At 42.4% G+C, this 22,816-nt stretch overlaps 1 protein-coding gene across 6 annotated transcripts in view; it reads left to right on the forward strand.

Annotated features, from left to right (window-relative positions):
- col5a3a (collagen, type V, alpha 3a) overlaps positions 1 to 22,816 on the forward strand; it is a 140,770-nt gene that overhangs the window by 112,351 nt on the left and 5,603 nt on the right. For all 6 annotated transcript variants that reach the window (XM_082149269.1, XM_082149272.1, XM_082149273.1 and 3 more), the window contains 54 exons: positions 832 to 906; positions 1,185 to 1,268; positions 1,692 to 1,748; positions 1,885 to 1,938; positions 2,044 to 2,097; positions 2,318 to 2,371; positions 5,247 to 5,300; positions 5,480 to 5,533; positions 5,876 to 5,920; positions 6,566 to 6,619; positions 6,736 to 6,780; positions 7,738 to 7,791; positions 7,911 to 7,955; positions 8,300 to 8,353; positions 8,730 to 8,774; positions 9,202 to 9,255; positions 9,825 to 9,869; positions 10,094 to 10,147; positions 10,714 to 10,821; positions 10,913 to 10,966; positions 11,250 to 11,303; positions 11,404 to 11,448; positions 11,594 to 11,647; positions 11,736 to 11,780; positions 11,905 to 11,958; positions 12,037 to 12,090; positions 12,546 to 12,599; positions 13,364 to 13,471; positions 13,697 to 13,786; positions 13,968 to 14,021; positions 14,119 to 14,226; positions 14,312 to 14,419; positions 14,494 to 14,547; positions 14,643 to 14,696; positions 14,790 to 14,897; positions 15,263 to 15,316; positions 17,356 to 17,409; positions 18,334 to 18,387; positions 18,567 to 18,620; positions 18,708 to 18,815; positions 18,887 to 18,940; positions 19,039 to 19,092; positions 19,179 to 19,232; positions 19,311 to 19,364; positions 19,450 to 19,557; positions 19,714 to 19,767; positions 19,917 to 19,970; positions 20,250 to 20,357; positions 20,708 to 20,761; positions 20,932 to 20,967; positions 21,238 to 21,291; positions 21,376 to 21,688; positions 22,487 to 22,599; positions 22,718 to 22,786. In XM_082149269.1, coding sequence (XP_082005395.1) covers positions 832 to 906; positions 1,185 to 1,268; positions 1,692 to 1,748; positions 1,885 to 1,938; positions 2,044 to 2,097; positions 2,318 to 2,371; positions 5,247 to 5,300; positions 5,480 to 5,533; positions 5,876 to 5,920; positions 6,566 to 6,619; positions 6,736 to 6,780; positions 7,738 to 7,791; positions 7,911 to 7,955; positions 8,300 to 8,353; positions 8,730 to 8,774; positions 9,202 to 9,255; positions 9,825 to 9,869; positions 10,094 to 10,147; positions 10,714 to 10,821; positions 10,913 to 10,966; positions 11,250 to 11,303; positions 11,404 to 11,448; positions 11,594 to 11,647; positions 11,736 to 11,780; positions 11,905 to 11,958; positions 12,037 to 12,090; positions 12,546 to 12,599; positions 13,364 to 13,471; positions 13,697 to 13,786; positions 13,968 to 14,021; positions 14,119 to 14,226; positions 14,312 to 14,419; positions 14,494 to 14,547; positions 14,643 to 14,696; positions 14,790 to 14,897; positions 15,263 to 15,316; positions 17,356 to 17,409; positions 18,334 to 18,387; positions 18,567 to 18,620; positions 18,708 to 18,815; positions 18,887 to 18,940; positions 19,039 to 19,092; positions 19,179 to 19,232; positions 19,311 to 19,364; positions 19,450 to 19,557; positions 19,714 to 19,767; positions 19,917 to 19,970; positions 20,250 to 20,357; positions 20,708 to 20,761; positions 20,932 to 20,967; positions 21,238 to 21,291; positions 21,376 to 21,688; positions 22,487 to 22,599; positions 22,718 to 22,786 — 3,690 coding nt within the window. The remainder of the gene's footprint in view (positions 1 to 831; positions 907 to 1,184; positions 1,269 to 1,691; positions 1,749 to 1,884; positions 1,939 to 2,043; positions 2,098 to 2,317; positions 2,372 to 5,246; positions 5,301 to 5,479; positions 5,534 to 5,875; positions 5,921 to 6,565; positions 6,620 to 6,735; positions 6,781 to 7,737; positions 7,792 to 7,910; positions 7,956 to 8,299; positions 8,354 to 8,729; positions 8,775 to 9,201; positions 9,256 to 9,824; positions 9,870 to 10,093; positions 10,148 to 10,713; positions 10,822 to 10,912; positions 10,967 to 11,249; positions 11,304 to 11,403; positions 11,449 to 11,593; positions 11,648 to 11,735; positions 11,781 to 11,904; positions 11,959 to 12,036; positions 12,091 to 12,545; positions 12,600 to 13,363; positions 13,472 to 13,696; positions 13,787 to 13,967; positions 14,022 to 14,118; positions 14,227 to 14,311; positions 14,420 to 14,493; positions 14,548 to 14,642; positions 14,697 to 14,789; positions 14,898 to 15,262; positions 15,317 to 17,355; positions 17,410 to 18,333; positions 18,388 to 18,566; positions 18,621 to 18,707; positions 18,816 to 18,886; positions 18,941 to 19,038; positions 19,093 to 19,178; positions 19,233 to 19,310; positions 19,365 to 19,449; positions 19,558 to 19,713; positions 19,768 to 19,916; positions 19,971 to 20,249; positions 20,358 to 20,707; positions 20,762 to 20,931; positions 20,968 to 21,237; positions 21,292 to 21,375; positions 21,689 to 22,486; positions 22,600 to 22,717; positions 22,787 to 22,816) is intronic.

Consider the following 22,816-nt stretch of genomic DNA (forward strand, 5'->3'; position numbering starts at 1 on the left):
GGCATGAACCTCGAGCTGAGGACACACAGAACACATCCAGGGGGACGGGGGGAGATCACTGGACTCGTGTGTTGATGGAAAAAAACCTCACAGATGACTCAGAGCCGCTCGAAGGGACCACCAACCTCTACGGAGACCTTAGGCATCAGGAACCCATGACTCATCTGATAGTTTGACCTAATTTGCTCTGGACAGTGTGTCTGTTCTTGTAGCGTGACTCACACTTTACACACGATCCCTTACCAGGGTGAGAGAGACAGCAGGCTTCCAACTGCAGTAAAGAGCCTAAATTCATAATTTTCCTCTGGCAGTGGGGATGAAGATAGATTATTCTTTTGTCTCCGCTCAGTTTAGCGCCTCTGGTCGGTTGTGAATCAACTTCTCTTGGGTGTCAGCTTCACAAGAGTTGAGTTTTAGTAAAAACCTCAGACTAGGCTGAGAAAGCCCGTTCACTGCAGATGTAAGCTCATTTTGGCCTTGCACGTTTATAGAGGTCTTATAACATTTCCGAAGCTGAAAGACAAAAGAAAATATTCCAGCCGGAGGTATTATCTTTTCTTTTGAAGGTTGAAGAGTTGTGTTGTTAGGAGAGGACTGGTGACTGACAGCTTTGATTAGCTGAGCTCTTAAAATTGTTTACACCAGGCAAATGTGCACCGTACGCTTTGATACAGGAATCACGTAAAATCAGAAAAGAAAATCAATAGGTGTTTTATTGCATTCAGGAAACAAGCCAATGGATAGGGATTAACTGAAGAATGCTGTAATGCAATTGTTTTGTACAGAAATGCTTCATCAATGAACTGAGCTAATTGTCTCTGCTCACACAAGGGTCCGGAGGGACGTCCAGGGCTGCCTGGTGCTGATGGGATACCGGGTCCTCCAGGCACTTTGCTCATGTTACCCGTAAGATGAAATCATTCCTTCAATAATGCATTTAAACCACTTGCATCACATTAGTAAGAGTTGTTTGCTAGAGGAATATAATTAAAATTTTACATCACAAAACATAAGGTATTAGCCTCAATAGCATATTTTGGCCACATGGTGGAGCTGTGATATAATCAGTGCCGTTAACATTCATTACATTTCCAATTTTGTGTTCTAAACATGTTAACATATATCTTTAATTGTAACTTGCTTAATGTATATGAAATATTTAGTCAGTAATCTCTTCCCCTCAGTTCCAGTATGGAGGAGACTCTCAGAAGGGACCTGTTATATCTGCTCAAGAGGCGCAGGCTCAAGCCATCTTTCAACAGACCAAAGTAAGACACCCAAATCCAAACTTTCTTTGGCACTTACATATGTGCCCTGGTACTCATTTATCAGTACTATATAGTCAATGATGTTTGCTAACACAATCATCACTTTTGCTGATGTTAGTTTTTAGGTTTAGGCATTTGAACAAACCACTATTCCCAAAAATATTGAACTTTGTAGCATACTGTCACCACTTGTGTTACAGATATGAATGATTTTCTTAACAATCAGACTTAGTTTGCCCATGCTGAAGAAAATGGGTGGAAGAATCCTGTAAACTTGCTCTGAAGGATAAAAGCCATATCTAGAGACCAGTTTGGTTACCTTAAAAATGTGCTTCAAAGAATGTTTTATACCATGGTCTGTCTGAAATGTCTGGGCAATTTTAAACATGTTCCTGTCTGTTTTTATTTGTTATTTGCTTCTAGCTGTCGTTAAAGGGTCCTCCTGGTCCACTAGGTCTCACAGGGAGACCAGGTCCAGTGGTAAAAAATCTTTCTCATTTCTTTTCAAACTTTTTTTTTTTTAGCACAGCCTATGCGATCTGCTTAAAATGTTGATGGTTTGGGGTTTGGGGTTCAGTGGATACTTTCTCTCTTTGAAAATGTATGTTTGTTCCAGGGTCTTCCAGGTCCCAGTGGACTAAAAGGGGACAGTGGAGAGTATGGGCCTGCGGTGAGGACATTTCCTTTTATATTTCCTTTTTACATTCAGTAGCCTTTAAAATCCTTGGACTCACCATCTCCATCTCTCTGTCTGTTTATATTTATTTTGTTTAAGGGGCCACGTGGGTTGCCAGGTCCTGCTGGTCTTAATGGAAAACCTGGGAAGAGGGTAAGACTGAACATCTCACACACTGTGTAAAAAGATCAATGGGAGAGTGATCAGAGTTCAAGTGTGATCCATTTAATTAAACTCATCATGAATATGAATTGGGCGATCACAGTTTCTATATTGATGTACTGTGTTTTTTGGTTCATGAATATTGCATAAGCAGTGCAAAGTGGTGGATAGAATATGATGACGAAGTGGTATTCTGTGTTTTACCTTGCAGGGCCGGTCAGGAGCGGATGGAGGTCGAGGGGCTCCTGGAGAGACAGGAGAAAAGGTTATTCACCATATGTGACCCTGGATCACAAAACCAGTCTTATGTTGCACGGGTATATTTGTGGCAATAGCCAACAAAACATTGTATGGGTCAAAATTATAGATTTTTCTTTTATGCCAAAAATCATTAGGATATTAAGTAAAGATCATCTTCCATGAAGATATTTTGTAAATTTCCCACCTTAAATATATCAAACATTTATTTTTGTGAATGGATGCAGCACAATCGCCAATAGAAATGGACAACTTTAAAGGCGATTTTCTCAATGTTTCGATTTTTCTGCACCCTCAGATTCAAAATTTTCAAATAGTTGTATCTCGGCCAAATATTGTCCTATCCTAACAAACCATACATCAATGGAAAGATTATGCATTCAGCTTTCAGATGATGTATAAATCTCAATTAAAAAAAAAATTACCCATAAGACTGGTTTTGTGGTCCAGGGTCACAAATAGTTCCATTAGGAAAGGCCATGCAATATAATACTAACTTTTGACTTTAACCTATGGTAATTAGAACACAGTGATGACATATATTTGTAGGCTAATCTGGAAGTCAGCCTCACCCTGGTTCCCTTGACAAAACCATTTTCCATTGGCTTTTGGATTTCTGCAGAAAATAAGCTCTGGACCAACGAAAGTTAATGACTCTTACACGTTTTGTTCATCATGACAATCTTCACAAATGAACACAACTTGTATGAATTTTGAAGCCCAATATACTGTACAATTGCCAGAAGGAATGTTAGGCTATAAACAAACTACACCAACCCTTTAAATCTTTATTTAAAATCCACAAGTTTTGGGTTAGGATAGTTTGTAAGAGCGTGAGTATAAACACAATTAGGCTGTAAAAGTGGACTAGTGAGTTGATGAGTTTACCTTTATCCCCAACCCCATTTAGCCACTTATTAGCAATCGCCTTTTTCAAGACACATAGAAGCTGAAAAGAATATGAGTGAGGGATTACTGATGTATATTACAGTGGTGGACAGTAACATGTATTTTTATTTTTGGGAAACTTTTACTTAACTATATACCAAATCATAATATTGTAGTTTTTACTCCAATACATAGTTCTGTCATGAAACTCTAGATGGCGCAGGCTGATAGGTCCTAAAGTCAACCTTCTTGCAATCACATCCTTTTCTATAGGGAACAGCTGATTGGTTCCTGCTGTATCAGTAGCCAATGAGCTCACTGCTCAACCTTCAAATATTTGGTTAGCATTTGCCTTAGCAGTACAGCGTGCTTTCAGAAACCCTCCACCTTCCCCAGCTCCACCTGTGTAGATCAGCTATGGCTAATTCATGAACGCTATATTGTACAGTAGCAGAATGTCTTACTTGCTCTGCAGCACCGAGTCTTTTATGTATTGGCAGTAGCAAGTCCTGTAATTGCTCTTCAGTAGCAGCAGTATAGCAGATCTATTTCGTCAAGACCAAATATATCAACATTGTCATATCCATTACCATGCCAAACACTCAAAGACTTGTCATGACAGAACTATATTTCATAAAAACATGTTGCTCCTCGGTTTTTTTTTAAATGAAGAAATTGACACCCGCTCCGAGACATAATATCAGTATTAGATTTGGGAACGAGCTGATTATTTTCAATGAACCCGATAAATCGGATTGCAAATCGCACTCAACGATAAATCCGTGAATTGGACCAATCTGATTGCAACTGTTCTTGAGTCAACTACTTACTGATTCATTGATTTGGTTAGAGCACATTTCCAGTTAATAATTTACTGAATCCACAAGTCTGACTTAAAATGAACCAAGAACAGGAGATCCTCTGAGCTTGAGCACGTGCGTGACTGATGGCACGAAAAGTAAGTTACTAATGCGAATTCTGTCTGGACCTGGTACATTATTTTTGATCAGGATATTCAGTACTCTTTCAGAAGATGTGTAATAGCGCCCCCTAACGTATAACAGTGAAAACATGGAAAGCTGGAAAATTCCGTCAATGGTGGGGAAAGAGTTCAAATCAAGCACTTTACTCAAGTAAAATTGAGAAGGAACCCTCAATGCTTTTACTGGAGTAATATTTTAATAGGTTATCTGTACTTCTACTCAAGCTAAAATTTCTGTACTTCATCTACCACTGGTATTTTATGTTGTAGCAATAAAATGAAAATGAGCTTGTGTTAGCCGCAAACCTTATTTCAGGAATTTAACCATAAACCCATTCAAAAAAGCTATTGATTTTTGGACAATGGAACCAAGAGTGCAAAAATGCTAATTTACAGGTTTTAGGACTCATTCCCCCAGCACTCTATATGTTGGTGAGTTTGCATGGGCAACCTCTACAAATATCCAGTTTTTGTGTTTGGTTAGTTAATGTGTGTATGGATTTGCTCAAGTTGTAGTTTCAGCTGCCAGAGCTAAATGGGAACACCGGAAACTTTAATTTGACCCTAATAGTTTCGGCCACTGATGGAACCGTTTGCTATTGAGGGCTGTGTTTTATTGTGTGTGCTGACAATAGCAAGCATTCAGCCCTGTCCAGCTGCAAGACCCGTCAGTAAATAAATCACGCAGAGCTATTTAGCACAACAGCAGTTTGTTTGATGAGGAAGTGTGAGGTACTCCCGCAGCTCTCCGAGTCCCAGCACCGGATGCGGGCTGAGAATCACGGCAGATGGGAAGGTTCCTCTGAGGCAGCCTGTCAAACCCTGCCACATGCCACACACACCTCTGGCCCATAGTCACTGCTTGCATCTGTGCGTTTGTGTGTTCGAAGCAAAGCACATGACATTGTGAAAGGACATGAGTTCTGTTCAGTTAAGTGTGCTGGTGGACGTTTGTGTTTGAAACGCCAACTGTTTTGTCGATCTTTTTTATGGATCTTTGTCTTTTTTGCAGGGTGACAGGGGCTTTGATGGACTGCCTGGTCTTCCAGGGAACAAAGGACATAGAGTGCGTAGAGAACACCAAATTGCTTAATCAAATCACACAGTCTGTTTACTGCTCAGTCAAGAGTGACTCTTAGATGTGTCTAAACACTCTGCTTCACTTTTAATAGATCCTCAGATCTATTTTAGACTTCATATTGTGTGCAATATCACAAATGTGACTCTCATGTGAACATTCCTCAGGGAGACATGGGGAAACCTGGACCCCAAGGTCCATCTGGAGAGCCCGGTCACAAGGTAATACAGATTCGCCTTTTCTTCTACCCGGTTTTTCAGAGCTTTGTGCAACCCCCTAAATGAGTCTTTTATCTGATTGCTAATAATCCGTTTAAAGATCGCCTGCACTGCCCCAGGTGTGTACTCGCAAATCGCATGAAAGAGACAAGCTGTGCACTGTGTGGGATGTTCTCATTATGCAAAGTTAAAAAATGTATGCAGCAGCAATTCACATTGATCACAGCTTTCAAGAATGGGAATATTTTTGCATACATAACCCTTCTGACATCCTTCCTTAAAGACTTAAGGATGAATCTTCCCACCACAATGAAGATGATTATATTGCCAAACTTCCTATTACAGGGTTCGGATGGGCCTGTTGGACCAAGAGGGCAACCGGGAGAACCTGTGAGTGACGCAACCCAACCCATGGACAGACACACATGCACACAGGCACTTAAACACATACAGGTCTCTGACATCCAGTGGGCAGCTCCGTGTCCCTGCTTGGCACAGTCTGATTAACGGTGGCTCAAGCACCATTTAAGTCTCGGCAGGTGAGCTGTGATCCACTGGGGCCACCCAGAGATAAATGGATCACCCAGAGCAGTAAGGGACTTGAGCACTATTACAGCTTGGTACAGAGAGGGATGCTGTGGAGATAAATGCGGGGATGGAGATAGATGAGCTGGGAGATTGGTGAAGGGAAGAGATGAAATCCTGGCCTGCATGATTATATTTCCATATCAATCACCTCCCTGGAGATCACAGATGTGGCTCTGGAACAGGTGGCTTGGCCGGTGTACAAAGACCAAGACTGACAAAACAAAACACACACGCCAGCCATGCATACACACACAGACACACACATACGAGAGGCAAGAGGATCCATACATGCATATATACACATCAAACTTAAACAGATGTACAGAAGCAGCCTTGTGCATATACCAACACTAATCTGTAGTGAAATACTGTTCGATCATTACCGCACTTAACCTTGGTGATGCTAATGGGAGTTTCTGATGAGTTTCTGATTGTTTTACTTTACAGGGGCTAAGAGGAATTGTGGGGCCAAGAGGGCCACCTGGTCCAACTGGGCAGCAGGTATGACAATTACCATCCATCAGAGTTACATAATGGCTAGTTTGCATGCACAACATGGATAGAGGTGCTGTGTTATTTTTAAGATTGTGAAGCATAACCTTGTGTTGTACTTTTAGGGAATTCAAGGCGTCGATGGTGTTCAAGGGGCAAAGGGCAACTTGGTAGGTCTACTATGACAATGTCCATGCATGTATTACACAGTGTCTGCAGATGAATAAATTCCAGAAAAGAGCAGCAGGAGATTTAGTGTAGTTCTCTGAAACAACATGTCAGATGTTGTCAGATAAAACCAATTGAGAAATAACCCGAGGAGGGTCTGTTGCACTGGCAGACACGGTAACAGAGCCCTTGAGAACTGTAGAGCAAGGTTACCTCAAGCCTTCATCTATTCATCTGACATATACTGCCTTCAAGTCATTTTGGAATGATAGAATTTACTAGATGATTGCACATGAATTGCACCACAATGGTTTAATTAGCAGTGGGAAGATGGGATTTTCTTTAAAGCCCTGATTTTTTCAGAGTTGGGGGCGTGTCGATTGAAAAATTATAAGAGAAGCTTATTGATATTGGTTACAAACTGGGGTAATCAACAGCATGCCACAGATACCGTTCATAGAGCTCAAGTTATTCCTTTTCATTGTGGTTGTTTTAGTTTGTATGCACTTTGTGTACTGTTGATTAAAATCAGCTATAAAGCCTGGCAGAAAATACGACTCATTTAGCCAGTTTATGAGGCGACAGCTTTGCACAACCAAACTATATTTCCCATCGTTCTCTGTGGCAGCCAGATAGGGATAAAACACATCGTTAAAGTGTAATAATGCACATACATGGTACTAGTGCTACAAATCTTTTTCAGAAAGTGAAAAAGAGATAATTTAAGTGAAAAAGAGATAATTTAAGTGAAAAAGAGAAAAGTTAGGCCTACATGAAATAACCAATCGTGACAATTATTAACCATAATAGTCATAGTTTTGCAAACTTAGTAGGAACTTCCCTGGAGGACTTAAATGCATCATTGTAAAGTCCTGACTTTATAAAATAATGATTATCATCTTCCAAAATGATGGCTCACCCCCCCCCCCCCCCCCCCCCCCCCCCCCCCCATTTTGCAGGGGCCCTCTGGCGAACCTGGACCTTCAGGTCAACAGGGAAACCCAGGCACACAGGTACACATCCATCTTCACTCCAGTGCTGCCTAATGAAGCCAAATGGTTTGAACAAAACCCACACTTTTGCTTATGAATAAAAAGCTTCTGAATTTTTTTTTTGAAATCTTCTTTTTCAGGGCTTCCCTGGTTCACAGGGGCCTATAGGTCTGCCTGGAGAGAAGGTAAACTCCACAAGTCTTGCTTTATTTCAGTTTTAAAGCACTGACCTTTGACCCTGTGTGTGGATGAGTGAGCATCTTTGTGTGTATGTTTGCGTTTTTATTCAGATTTCCATATGAAGCTAGACAGATAATCAATAGCAAAACTTTGCATACACATCATCATGCACACATACAGAACATCTTCTCTCAAGTGTGCCTAAGCACATTACGGATATTGATTGCAGTTAACAAGCTGAGCATGCTGGGTATAAAAGAGGATTTGGTTTGTGGTTTGGATCAGAGGATTCAATATTGATTGTGTGTGTGTGTGTGTGTGTGTGTGTGTGTGTGTCTATTTTAAACAGGGCCCTGAGGGCAAACCGGGAATGCAGGGCCTTCCTGGGATTGATGGTCCCCCAGTAAGTACTGTTCTCCAAAACCATCATAGGACTGAATCATTTGATTATTAACTATTTTTTAATATATATATATATATATATATATATATATATATATATATATATATATATATATATATATATATATATTTCTACCAGCCAGCAGGGGGCGCTATGGTGCATACGGACATGTACATATTGCCAAATTTCACCCTCTACCACAAACATTCCCAATAAATCTTCACAGCATCATTTTCATGCTGAAAAAGCGATGATGCAGAGTCCTTAGTCCAGGCCTGGCCTTTTGTGTTGGCTCATTAGCTCTCTCACAGAAACAGGATGTCCCCTAATCAGCCTTCTGTCATGCTAACACCTGGTTATCTTGTTCAAATCGCAGGGTCATCCTGGAAGAGAGGGTCCCCCTGGGGAGAAGGGACACCAGGTGGGTTACAATCACACACACACTGCTGCTCCACTGACCTGAATAAGCGGTGACAATTTGAAGAGGAAACGGAGAGAGCCAAGAGTCTAAATGCGGCACCACACAAAAAGCGCTGCCCGGTTCTCGGTCCCCTCTGTCTGAAGCCTTTTGTTACAGGCGCTCCAGCTGCAGTAGCTAAATTATCACCGGTCACATCACAGCGTTCTTTTATGTGTGCGCTATTTCAGTAAAAAGAGTCAAGCCATCCTCATTGTGCGCTCATTGTTTCATTTTCACCACGAAACCTCTCGCTATCTTCAGCACTGAGGATTCATTCTAGAGTTTGTCGTCAGCACATAATCAGTACAATAGTTCAATCGTAGATTAATGACAGGGTATTGTTAGTGCCTGAACACTATACTGACATACTGTCTCTTCTTCTATTCAGGGTTTATCAGGAGCACAAGGGCCGATCGGATATCCCGGGCCCCGTGGAGTGAAGGTGAGCAGTTTTGAGATTGCAGCTTGTTCGGTTAGGTGCAAAGACACTCAAAGACATTTGGTCTAGGATGGCTGACTTTTGATTGACAGTACGACTTTGGGTGAATGGCAGACAACTGGCTCAGGTAGATCAGTTTAATTCTCTCCGGAAAACCCTTGACAGTGCAAAGCACTCGTGATGGACAGTCGAAAACGCAACAAGGAGGAAAACGAAACCTGTCTGTGCTTGTTTGTGTGGAAGTGTGTGATGCCCTCAGCATGTGGTCAAAGAATAAATAATGGGTTTATCCTGCTAGCGTATACATCTACTTTGATGGTGTCATCCAGATTATTATCGTCTGCATCTATGTTCTGTCACAATGGAGTTTATATTTGTAGCGGTATGTCTTACCTCGAGCATTTTGCAAGCTGTGAATTTTATTACTTTAAACAGTCAGTGCTGATATACTGATGTCAAGACATAATTTCTGAGATTCTGTCTTACAGGTGAACGTTTCCTATCTGAGGTTTGGAGATTGTGCAGAGATCCCTGCGGCACACAGTGATACATTTTGTCCTTTTTTTTAACAGGGCGCAGATGGGGTGAGGGGACTGATGGGTAGCAAGGGGGAGAAGGTGAGAGAGAGAAAAAAATCTGATTGTTTTCTCATAACAAAGCCAAGGGAAAAGAAGACAACAAGTTCAGTTATCAGTGTGGAGATAAGGCACAGTGTTTACTGATAGTGGCTTCACTTGATGCATGATTTTCTCTGCCGCTTCTTGAGTGTGTCTATGTTTTCATGTGTGTGGAGCAATTTGAAGGTGTTTCGGTCTAATTGAATTCCTTTTGTCTGCTACAGGGTGAAGATGGTTTCCCAGGGGCCAAGGGTGAAATGGGCATTAAAGGAGACAGAGTGAGTCCTTCCATTCAGTCTAAATAGGCCATAATTAGTGGTGCTTGCCAAGACAAACATACTTATTATTATTGCTCATAATTTTTTAACCAACCACCCACCCCCTAGTATTAGACTACAATGTGTAAGTTGTCTAACACATTTCTGCTAAGGGCACAAATTACACTTAATACCATGCAGCTTGAGTAAAGGTATTTTGTTCATTTTTAAAGCCATCAAATGTACAATTTATTCCAAAAACAGACAAAACCAATTGAGGTAGTGTCCCAAGACATATCCAGGGATAGAATATCATAGACACAATTGGATTGGATTAACTTGGCTAAAAAGCAAACACCTTTTAACTACTCAAAACACCATAACAACCACACAGCAACCTTATCAACACCCAGAACACCTTAGCAAATACATAGAAACCATCTAGAACAGTGGATCTCAATCTTTTTGTCTTTTTTTTTGACCACTCACAGCTTGTTTAGAAAACGTAAACAATGTACTTTTATAGATGGCATGATATAGATTTTATTTGTAGATTTAATAGTAACTTTGTCTGTGTGCATGCTTAGGGTGAAGATGGGGCTTCTGGAAATCGTGGCGAAGACGGACCAGAGGGGCCGAAGGGTCAGTCAGGTCCCCTTGGAGAGTCTGGACCTGCGGGCATTGCTGGAGAAAAGGTCATTGCTGCTTCTATACCAACAGTGTATTGGGCATTGTTTAGATTCCGAAAATTTTCTTTAATTTTCTGACTCCTCGTTCCATGTGCAGGGCAAGCTTGGAGTTCCAGGATTGCCTGGATATCCCGGCAGGCAGGGGTCCAAGGTAAAGCATCATCATTGAAATTACAATAGCCTGATTTTTACACTGAATTCTGAAAGCCGCAGGTCTCAGTCATGGTATATTAATATTTCCATATTACCTTTTTACTGAGGATGATTAATGGCCATTTAGAGGGTGTTTTATTAATAGCTTATCTGAAGCTACAATTATTATTTGGCTTATTTATGGTAATTGCACTTCAGAGGTTAATTTGTGGTTAATTAAATGTAGAGATTGATTAATGAATGGAATGTGGTAATTGATTAACCTTTGCGTTGGTCCACAGGGATCAGTGGGCTTTCCTGGAACAGCTGGGGTGGAAGGAGAGAAAGGAAAGAGGGTGAGAGGCCGGTGCCACTGTACAGTGTCCGAGGGATTACACACACCCTGCTGCATTAATGTGTGTGTGCTCATTTTCTTTTTATAAACCTTTTTTACAGGGACCTGCTGCACAGGCCGGTGCCGATGGTGAACGAGGTCCAAATGTAAGTCTTTAGCAATGAAATGTGACACCTCAGCACATGCAGGGATTAATGAGGAAACTCATTAATCAATGAGTTGATTGAACAATCATTTTAATCATGCATTCTTTATAAGCATATGTGCATGTTTGGTTCCTATTGTTTGTAGGGTGCACGTGGGGGAAGAGGAGCACGAGGACCGACAGGGAAGCCAGGAGCCAAGGTAAGAAATCCATCCTCATACAGATAACAATCCTATAGAAACCCTTTTTAAAAAGATTGTGACGTTCCTTTCTTTGTCTTACACTCAGGGCTCCGCTGGTCATGACGGCTCACAAGGTGCCACAGGAGAGAGAGTATGTTATCTATTACAATTCTCCTCATATTACACGGTCAATCTACCAGACTAATGTGAGATTTCACATTTCTTTTCATTGCCGGAGATAAATGAATACTAGTGCTTCTTCCGCTCTGCTTTAGGGCCCTCAAGGACCACAAGGACGCAATGGAGAGGCCGGGCCAAAGGGACCAAATGTAAGTGACCAGTGAAGAAAGAAAACTCTTTGAGAGAATGAAAGAATATCTCTTAAAATTTTTCTTCTTTCTTTTCAGGGCCCTGCGGGAAAAGACGGGTTGCCAGGTCACCCAGGCCAACGAGGAGAGCCAGTGAGTCTATTTTAAAAAGAATCATTTCAAAGAAAGATAACCATGGTCATGTCCCAAATGGCGCATTTGATGTGACTTGAGCACCCCTCTGAATCCCTAACTGACAAAATAAGACACTTTATGGATCTTGTGGACTTTAGCAAAGACCATGAGACCACAGTGTGTCCCCTTTGTTATTTAATGACTCAAGTGCTCATAAGAGCCACTATGTGCCCTTAATGCCGAGCTTGTGCATACTCTACTGCAAATTACTACAGTCGATGCAGCATCACAGTGCAAGTGTAAGGCCTGTTTAACCTTACATTTCTAAATTAATTCCCATAACCAGATACACTGATTAGTAATTAGTTTTTTTTTTAAACAATAGGAAAAGCAATTTTGCAAGCTAAGATCAGCCGGTTTTGCTTCTGAAATGCTTTTTTTTTTAATGTTCACATACATTTTTTTTCATTCAGGGATTTCAAGGAAAGACGGGTCCCCCCGGGCCTGCTGGAGTGGTTGGACCACAGGTGAGTTGATTATACTGGCTTGGGGCCCTATTTTAACGATCTAAGTGCATGCTCTAAAGCGCACGGCGCAAGTGCACTTAGGACGTGTCCGAATCCACTTTTGTTAGTTTAACGACGGGAAAAATGGTCGCCGCGCCAGGCGCATGGTCTAAAAGGGTTGTCCCTATTCTCTTAATAAGTAATGGGTGTGTTTTGGGCATAACTTGCAATGAACTAATCAGAGTCTCATCTCCCATTCCCTTTAAAAGCCAGCTGCGCTCGCGCCATGGCGGATTCGCTATTTACATGGCGAAATTTGCAAGCAGAAAAACTGAATGCTTCTCTAGCGAGGAAACGGATCTGCTCGTGCGCGAGGTTAAAGCGCGTGAGCAGACCATCTACGGGACAAAGTGTACACACGTTGTGGACCCGCCTATAGGCGCACATTACTAACGCGCTCTTTAAATGTAGAGTATTTCAGTTGCCTCAAAATACTGTAGCAACACGCCAACAATGCACCTGAACACATCTCGTTTTCAGACCAGCACGCCCATGGGCGCACAAATGGGTACAAATGCATTTGCTATTTAAACAACGTGGCGCAGCATGTGAAAATGATAACTGCGTCGGGCTGAAACTAGCAAAAAACACTTGCGTCGCGCCTTACGCTGCATTGCACCGGGTGTATGACAAGGTCCTTTTTTTTTTTGTTCCATGAAACTATTCAACATTTATGAATGTTTGATCTGATCCAATAAATCTGTCTCACTTATCTCCTATTCCAGGGAAAAACTGGGGAGACTGGACCAACTGGTGACAGGGGACACCCAGGTGCCCCAGGACCCCCTGGAGAGCAAGGTCTGCCAGGAGCTGCAGGCAAAGAGGGAACCAAGGTTAGAGATCAGCATTAGAATCAACGTCATCATCATTGAAACACACCAAACACATTCATCTAGTTATAAGTTACATCGCTCATTACACTCCATATGTTTCTGCTCATTCAGTATGAATAGAGCTCCCAGCACGACTCGGTGCCTATAAAGAATGATGGATGACTCCTAATGAGTGAGAGAGTTGTGGAAACAGAGATCCATCTTTCTGTGTTCTCTGTTCTCCAGGGAGATCCAGGCCCCGCAGGGCTGCCTGGGAAGAGTGGTCCTGCTGGTCGTCGTGGATTCAGAGGAGAAAGAGGCTTACCTGGCACTCCGGTAACGTACCTCAGCGTATCTGAGCGAATATCTTCTCAGAATCCCCACTGTGATGGCTGCTGCCTTTACATAACTTTCAGTATGAAAGCAGGCTTTGAACAAATACGCAGATAGCAGTTGCTGTAGGATTTTTTGACATGTGGATTCTCAGCTTCCCTTTCTTACATTCATGGTTTATTAGGGTACTGCTGGTCTGAAGGGTGGAGAAGGCCCCCCTGGTGTTGCAGGACCAATTGTAAGTGATTTCCAATTGTCATACACCGTTCTCCTCCTTTTGATTTTCCTTATTATAGTTCACCTAACTAAAATGTTGCATTTCTCTGTCTGCACAGGGTGCCACAGGAGAGAGAGGACCTTCTGGAGCTGCAGGTGCCATTGGTCAGCCTGGTCGTACAGGAGGTGTCGGCCCCGCTGGGCCAATGGGAGAGAAGGGCGAGCCGGTGAGAGTCAGCAGGATGTTGTATTCTGTGAAATGAGAAGATTTAATGCCAGCTTCAAGAGTAATTTACCTCTGTTCCTCTTCAGGGCGAGAAAGGTCCAATTGGCCCCGCTGGGCGAGATGGAGAACAAGGGCCTGTGGGATTACCTGGTCCTGCAGGGTCACCTGGTCCACCAGGAGAAGACGGAGATAAGGTACAGCTTTGGATACCTTTTCAGCAGTTGCGCATGTCATGCTGGTTGTAAACGTGCATGAGTATGTTTTTCAGGGGGAGACAGGAGGACCAGGGCAGAAAGGCAGCAAAGGAGACAAAGGAGAAGGGGTGAGTATCTATCCTTATTTTGTCATAAGCAATGAATATTACATGAACTTTCATCAGAGGTACGTAACACTGTATCTCTGTATCTTATCTCACAGGGTCCCCCAGGGCCGCCCGGGAGCCAAGGACCTGCTGGACAGCCAGGTTCACCAGTATGTAATACATGTGGTGTGTGTGACCCAATGTGTGAAAGATTGCTTGGAATTCTGTGTGTGTTTACAGTCCAGCACTGATGTCTCTTTAAGGGTTTGGATGGAGAGCCAGGGCCCCGGGGACAGCAAGGAATGTACGGCCCAAAAGGAGATGAAGGTCCACGTGGATTTAAAGGGGCGACTGGACCAACAGGGTTGCAGGTACAGGATATGCCACATACATTTGTTTTTCCAGACTATGACTCTTAAAGTTAAACAAAACAAAACAAACAAAATCAAAGTTGGGTCTATGGGAAAACAATAACAGAGGGTTGCTTGATTTGCTGGACATTTTTGTAACTAGACTGCCATTTTAAACCTGCATCCCTGAGTTGTTGCATGTCATATTGAGCATTCTGTCAGTTCCAGATGTCCTTATCTATTGATTGCATGCAAGAATGCACTGTGTTTGCAAAATCTTAGTTCATCTTCATCCAGATGGGACATAGTTTTCACAGTTCATTGAGGGGGTTAATCCACCTTAATTCTGAAACGGTACAGCTCTAAATTTGAATCTGTTCATTTAGGGAATGCCAGGACCCCCTGGAGAAAAGGGAGAAAGTGGCCATGTTGGATCTATGGTAAGATTTGCATATCATTAACCCTTATATGAATACTTTGGCACTAGAAACTAGAATATATTTTTTGTAATTGTCTTCTTTATACCAAGAAATGCTACAGAATGCAAGCAGGAGGTTTGGGCAAAATTGAAGAATTGCTTACCTATTTGTTAATGAGTTGGAATTTTAATATAATTTGCCATACTCAACAGGAAGTTGAATTGGAATTTGAACTGATTGTAGTCTGTGTTGAAGTGTTCTTCCAACCTAATCCATAAAATGGTTAAATATAAAGAAGTATACAGTACACATTTCTACAGTATATATTCAAACATTTGTTTGTCTGTCTGTTTGTAAGGCCTATTAAAACTAAACTGTAAACCTTTTCGTAAGACACTTTTGCAGTTAATTTAATATATTTTTGCAATTAATTTTAATTCTACTTCTTGCTCAAATTGCAGTTCTGCGTCCTGTGTGCTACCTCAGTTCAAATTCAGAAACTGAAATGTATAAATGTAATTTCAAAAACATTCTCCAACTGAAAAGAGTGTTCTAAAGGAAACAAGTCTGCACGCAAGTACATTTTCTGCACGCAAGTTGTCCCAAACCTGAATGATACCTCAAAAAATAACGCTTGTCAAAGACACTGTGCTGTTACTATGCTTAGCCAGTGGTTTCCAAACCTGTTCCAGGGGTCCCCCAATAATGCACTATTTTAATATCTGCTTTGTCTGACACATCCTGCTGATGATCTGAATCAGGTGTTTGAATAGGGGGCAAAATGTGCACTGTTGGGGTGGCTCCAGGATCAGGTTTGGAAACCACTGTTCTAAGCAATCACATTTTCACCTGGCACATGAGAAAATGGATGATACCTAAAAAATCCCTTAAAACTAGGAAGCAATATTTCATAAAGATATACCAATTGGAAATGGCTTGGTAACCACCCATAATAACACACTAACATGGCAGGCAGGAAAGCACAACTCACATTTACACATTTACTTACATAAACATAAAATGTAAAAACATAATTTGTGGTACAAACTTATTCATGAAAAAAATAATCATTCAATCACGTATCACACTAGTCAGTCCATCGTTTCAAACCTGTACAGCATTTCTTGTGTGTGTGTAGGATGGGAGTCTGTAGAGATCTATAACACTGAGAGATGAGGAAACTGTTAAAGAAACCATGTGAGACTGGGGCATCATTCATGTGTGTGAGTGTATAAGTGTCAGGCCCGTATGATCCGAGAGTGACAGAAGAGAGAGAGAGGGTGATGCTGGTTCTGAAGTGGAAGGCAGCATGACAGCTGCTAATCAGATTACCGTGAGCCTGGGCTGTCTAATGAGCGCGCTCCTTTGTGACAGTCTTCTCGCGGCTCCGTCAACCATGAAGGAATGCAAAACAAGATTCTCAACGGTTTCACACACTTGCACGATTAGATGAAGTGCATCAAAACTAAGCAAAAACAAAGCCACAAGACCTCACTGGGACCGTCTCATCCATGAGCGAATGCCGTGGATCATGGGATTTCCAGGCCCTAAAGCATAGCCACCGAATTTCCCGTTTTCTCTGTACCGGTTTGTGTTAAGCCTCTGTGATGGATTCTCGGGTGTGGGGTGTTGTATATTTCTGAGACTACACACTCAGCCTTGGTGTTGATGCTCGCTGCAGCCTATCCAGCTGGATGCCTCGCGAAGCAATAATATCTCTCGGTGGAGACTGCGTGCGGCGCACTAGCAATAGGTTTTGGCCAGTTTGATTAATGGCTCGTGTTCCGCCCTTTGCTGCACTAAGAGGTATGCTTCAGGAGTTGAAAATTCATGCAGTGTAACCAGAGAATGGAGAAGTAAGATGGTCCTTATTAAAATCCAGACACAGCACACAGAGAGCAAATCAGCCCGCCCGTAATAGCCTGTCACCACCATGTCATAGATGTACAAAAAAAACACCTATCTGACACCGAGAAAGGTGCTGATTGTAGAAAAAGAGAAGGAGAGAGTACATGTCTAATGATGTGTAGGAAATGCTTAATCATTCTGCTTCTCATCAGGGTCCTCCAGGACAACATGGTCCACGTGGCCCCCAGGGAGCCATTGGGGGAGAGGTAAGTGTCTTTGTGTTTTCCTTCCTGCCTATCAGCCTGCTGTGCTGTAGGGTTCAAGTGCAGGGCAGTATATCAGCACTGATTAGGGGCTGTTTTGTAGTTAAACACCTCAGTACTGCTGAGACATAATGAGGAGTCTTTGCTTCACGACTCCAAATAATCCGTCCTGTGTATCAACACTCTGCCGTGCCGTAGATGAGACCCCCTTGGCTGTTATGAGGTCACATACGACACCTCATTTCTCTTGCCTCAGTCTTTCATCCTCCCCATATCTCTTTCTGCCCACCCTCTGCTGATTTTGAGTGTTAAATTATTAACAAGAAGTGGGATATGATCCTTCTGCAAGAGTTATATTTACTTCTCTATGAATGATTAAGGAATATTAGACTATCATCCCTGAGAGAGGGTTATATTTACCTCTATTAATGGCCGCCTTTGAACATCTCCCATGTGTTAATAATTGAAAAGTGAGAGACGCGGCAGTGACCCATACGCCAGCACTCTCCCTGAGCTGGAGAAGAGAGGAGATGTGCAACGGGGCTGACTGTGCCCATCATATGAACACGGCACAGGTAGTCAGGATAAGAGATAAAGAAAGCGGTCACTATACATGTGCTGGTCATCCATTTGGCTTCATGTGTTCACCCCACTTAAAGGCACTCTGCAGAGAGAGACCAGGGCAGCCACTTTAGTTTAGACTCATCTGAGACATTCATACTCAGCCACTGCAGCCATAAACGCCTCAGCCAAGAGGAAGCTGAACAATATGGCGTTTTAGCATAATAAAATGTGATTACATATACACAGAGACTGTGTTCGGTAGTCTGTAATCTCATCACTGTGATGTCAACAGTCTGCAAGTAGAGGAGACAGCATTGCATGCATTATGTATGAAACTGACTCAGTTTTGTTCTGTGTGGCAAGGGTCCTCAGGGCATGCCGGGCGGAGTGGGCCAGCCAGGAGTGGTGGGAGAAAAGGTAGACCTCTCTTACTGTGTTTATGTACAAGTGTTTTTCTGATTTATGGGGGAGGTTGTATTTATTTGTTGGAGGGTGCTGCCTCTGGAACTACGTAAACATGTAAGCCTAAGTATGATGGATGATCGCTTTCTTTTTGCTTTATTCTCTTTGTTTGTCTCTTTTTGTGCTCTGTCTAGGGTGAGGACGGAGAAGCAGGGAATCCAGGAAATGTGGGTGAAACTGGCCCCTCTGTAAGTAATTTCCTCCTGTTACCTCTTTTTCTCATTAGTCTTTCATCGCCCATGTATCTCTAACTTTCCTGTTGCTTCTATGTCAAGGGAGAAAAAGGTGATTTGGGTGAGAAGGGTGAAACCGGCCCCTCTGGGGCTGCAGGACCCCCGGGATTTAGAGGCACACCTGGATCAGATGGACCCAAAGGAAACCCAGTGAGTAACTACTCCCACACTTAAAACTGTCAGGAATATTTTACTCTGACATCATCCATTTCCCTCAATAGGGTCCCCTTGGATTTCCTGGAGACTCAGGACCCTCTGGAGAGCCAGGTGCTAATGTAAGTGTGCCAGCACACACCTGGAACAATTCAAGCTTCAAGACTGACACATTTTGATGGTGAATACACATGGTGATTTGAATAATTGTTTGTTATAGGGTATTGATGGTGGACCAGGAGCTAAAGGGGACAATGGCGATCCTGGTAAAGCTGTAAGTAGAGTATTCGAGCAGTTTGTGATGTCGATGAAATTATACATTTGTGAAACTAATTGAAATAAATATTCTGTTTTTAACAGGGACCCCCAGGAGCCTCAGGGGAGCCTGGCCCTCCAGGGCCACCAGGGCGGAGGGTGGGTTTGGCCACTGTGAATTGTGTACAGAATGATTTCCATACTGTGTTATCTAATCATTAGTCTCCTTCTACACAGGGACATGTAGGTCCTGAGGGAAAAGAAGGGAAACAGGGAAAAAAGGGGGCAAAGGTAAGTCCTTTATAATAAACCTTCATTTAAAATCTCATATGTAGCATATACATGTTTTACACAAGGACATTGCTATCTTCGTCAGGGTTCTGCTGGTGCAGAGGGTCCAGTAGGGAAGATAGGGCCTGTCGGACCACAGGGACACCCTGGAAACGCTGGTCCAGAGGGGTTTCCTGGGATTCCAGGCTCTGCTGTGAGTCTAAGCACATCTTTTTTTTCTTTCTTTTTTTTTTTACAGTACATCAATCTTCTGTAGATATCTAACCATGTGACTCACCCGCACTTATTACTGATCTCTCTGATCGCTTAATCTATCTTGAACGTATCGCTCTGCCTGGTTCTTCTCCAGGGGGAGCAAGGGTTAAACGGGCCCCCAGGGCAAACGGGACCCCCAGGACCTATGGTAGGGTTTCCACCACTTCTTTCTCTCCCATATCGATCTACAACTGTATCAAATACTGGTCTAAGAAAAGAAGACAAATGATTTTGGGCTTGCAGTAAACTCTGCCTCGCAATGAAATTGCACTCTGTGACTAGCTTTACTTTATATAGGGGCCAGCTGGATTACCAGGACTGAAAGGAGATCCTGGCATTAAAGGAGATAAGGTATGATAGCATCATAAAGGTGTGATACCTGACTGCATCTTAGATGTGCACTTTTTTACGCAAGATGTAAACTATACAGCCTAAGAGAGCTGTGAATGCAACTGAATGGCAATTACATCTCTCACTAAAGACAAGCATAAAACTCTCAAAGCATAACTTCCCGGCAATGTGGTCATGCTGAAATATTCTTTGTGTTTGCAAAATGATGGCATGTGGAAATCGTAATGGCTCAGTGCACAAGTTGTATATTATAGCTCTGCTGTCCTTTGTGCTGTCTAGGGTCATGGTGGGCTGATTGGCCTGATTGGACCTCCAGGAGAGATGGGAGAGAAAGGAGATCGAGGCCTGCCGGGAAATCAGGGAGTACAGGGCCCCAAAGGAGACGGTGTATGTATATATAAACTGTATTACCTATACGGTGTATGTATATACAGTTTTCTTAGTTGTCTATGTATAAATAAAGTGGAGTAGGTAATTGTAATGCACGGAAATTCTCCATCACAAACAAGCCAATCAGAAACTGTGGTTGCTAAGAAACCTGAGAAAGTAGCATTTCAACATTTCACAAGAAATGTTCGATAAAAACTAACTTGAATGGCCTGTATCTTATAAGTTAAGATGCATTGGATTTTAAACTGATATTTATTTTGTCTTCAGATTGTTTGTCAAGTGTTAGCATGAATGGCATTAATTATGGTGGTCTAAGTGGAAACATTATTTTGATCTCTTGATAATAGGGCGTTGGTGGCCCTACTGGCCCTACTGGCCCACCTGGACTCCCTGGGTTGTCTGTAAGTTGCCTTTTTCAGATGCATTCCTTTTACTCACTATATTTATTCATTATCCTTTATTATTTATTTATTTGTGTGTGGAACTGCTTTTGAAGATACCTGTGATTTTAAATTGATTTGTAAAATCATATTGCTTTTTTCATTACTGTCACTTTCTTTCTCACTGGTAGGGTTCAATAGGTGAGAAAGGATCTAAAGGAGACCAGGTTAGTTTATATTTTTCTCCCTGCAATCTTGTTTCTTTAGCCTCTCTCTGTTTATATGGTATTTGTTTGTTCTGATCTGAGCTCTTGCTTCTGTTATGAAACCTGAGTGAAAGACATTGGCAGTGCCAGAGATGTATCCTGCTGCTCCAACTTGGATAATCCCTCTGAACGGATCGCCATATGAAGCTCTGAGTTGGCAGTGGCCTTTGATGAAGGTGCCAAATTTAGGGATGCCTGACTAAACTGTTTCTGTTTTTCTCCCCCTCAAAGGGAGCCATCGGTGCAAGAGGAGATCCAGGACATGCTGGCCCACCTGGACCACCTGTGAGCCACCATGATTTCTCCTTACTTTTCTGTCTGTGTCTTTTATCCTGTCTCCTCATGTCTCACATCACTCTATTTCCCTAGGGCCCACCAGCCACCATGATCGAGCCACTGCCAATCAGAGAGGGACGTAAAAAGCGAAGGAGACACTCAAACCGACAAGGAGCCGGAGCCAGGGCAGAGACTGAGGAGGAGGAGGAAGTAGTTCAGCTTAACATGGAGGATTTCCTACAGGCAGACGAGTCTCTGGATGACCCAGAAGGCATGGAGGAGGTGTTCGCTTCACTCAACTCAATGAAAACAGAGGTGGAGCTCATGAGAAAACCACTCGGGAGCTTCGAGAGTCCTGCCCGCACATGCAAGGAGCTGATGTTGTGTCACCCAGAATACAAAGATGGTGAGGAAGTCTTTACACATTTCCCCATTGTTAATTAATTACATCCATAGGGAGGAATTCACTGAGAATGCCTGCTGATCTGGGTTTATTTGCACATGCTGTCTGTTCACTAAAGGAATTATGCAAATAAGGTAACATTTCAAAACCTGAGCTGAATGGAATTTTCACAGTGCAATTCACCATCTTGCAGGTCAGTTTTGAGTGCTTGGTTGTGGAAGATTAGCAGACTACCACCGTCTGACATACTTCACTGGGACTGTATAGTATCACTCTACTCCACTGATGTCCCTGAATCAGCTTTTTAAAATGCTACACCATACATCTGGATATATCAAAATGACATTCAAAGTTTGTCTTGACAAACTTTCCTTACTCTTGTTAAAATTTGTTTTATGAATTTGCATTTGGCAGATGCTTTTATCCAAAGTGACTGGTTTATCAGTTCATGCATTTTCCAGAAATCGAACCAATGACCTTGGTGTTGCTAGCACCATGCTCTACAGGAATGTCTTTATTTTCATTTTGATTCAACTTCAGTTCAACTTCAGGAATGGAATTGTTATTTACCACATGACCTTGGCAAATAGCACTGATTATTGTGAAATCTATAATGATTCTACATCGCATATAAAAAGGTTGTGTTTGTGCTCTTTGTGTGTTCATTTAATTGAAAAATATAAATACTGGTAATACTCAGTGAACATGACAGTTTACTGAATTGGCCCCTCTTATTAGTCTTCCCAGCTAAATGAGTATTTAAAACTATATAAAGAGATCTTGCAATCTACCCCCACTTAGGTGAATATTGGATTGACCCAAACCAAGGCTGTCATCGAGACTCCATCAAGGTTTTCTGCAACTTCACTGCGGATGGGGAGACCTGTCTGCACCCTGATAAACGATTTGAAACGGTGACTCTCAAACCATGCTCACGTACACTACACACGTCTTCCTGCAGTCTCAGTTTAACAGGCCTTCTGGAGTCTGAAGAAAAACACGTCTGATCTGTCTCCTCATCTCTCAATACAGGTGAAGCTGGCCGCCTGGAACAAAGAAAAAGCGGGCAGTTGGTACAGCCAGTACAGAAAGGGCAAACAGGTGCTTTTCTCATCAAATATTTTCCTCTCA

The sequence above is a fragment of the Leuciscus leuciscus genome, assembly GCF_965113295.1.
Source record: "Leuciscus leuciscus genome assembly, chromosome: 1".
Classification (NCBI taxonomy): domain Eukaryota; kingdom Metazoa; phylum Chordata; class Actinopteri; order Cypriniformes; family Leuciscidae; genus Leuciscus; species Leuciscus leuciscus.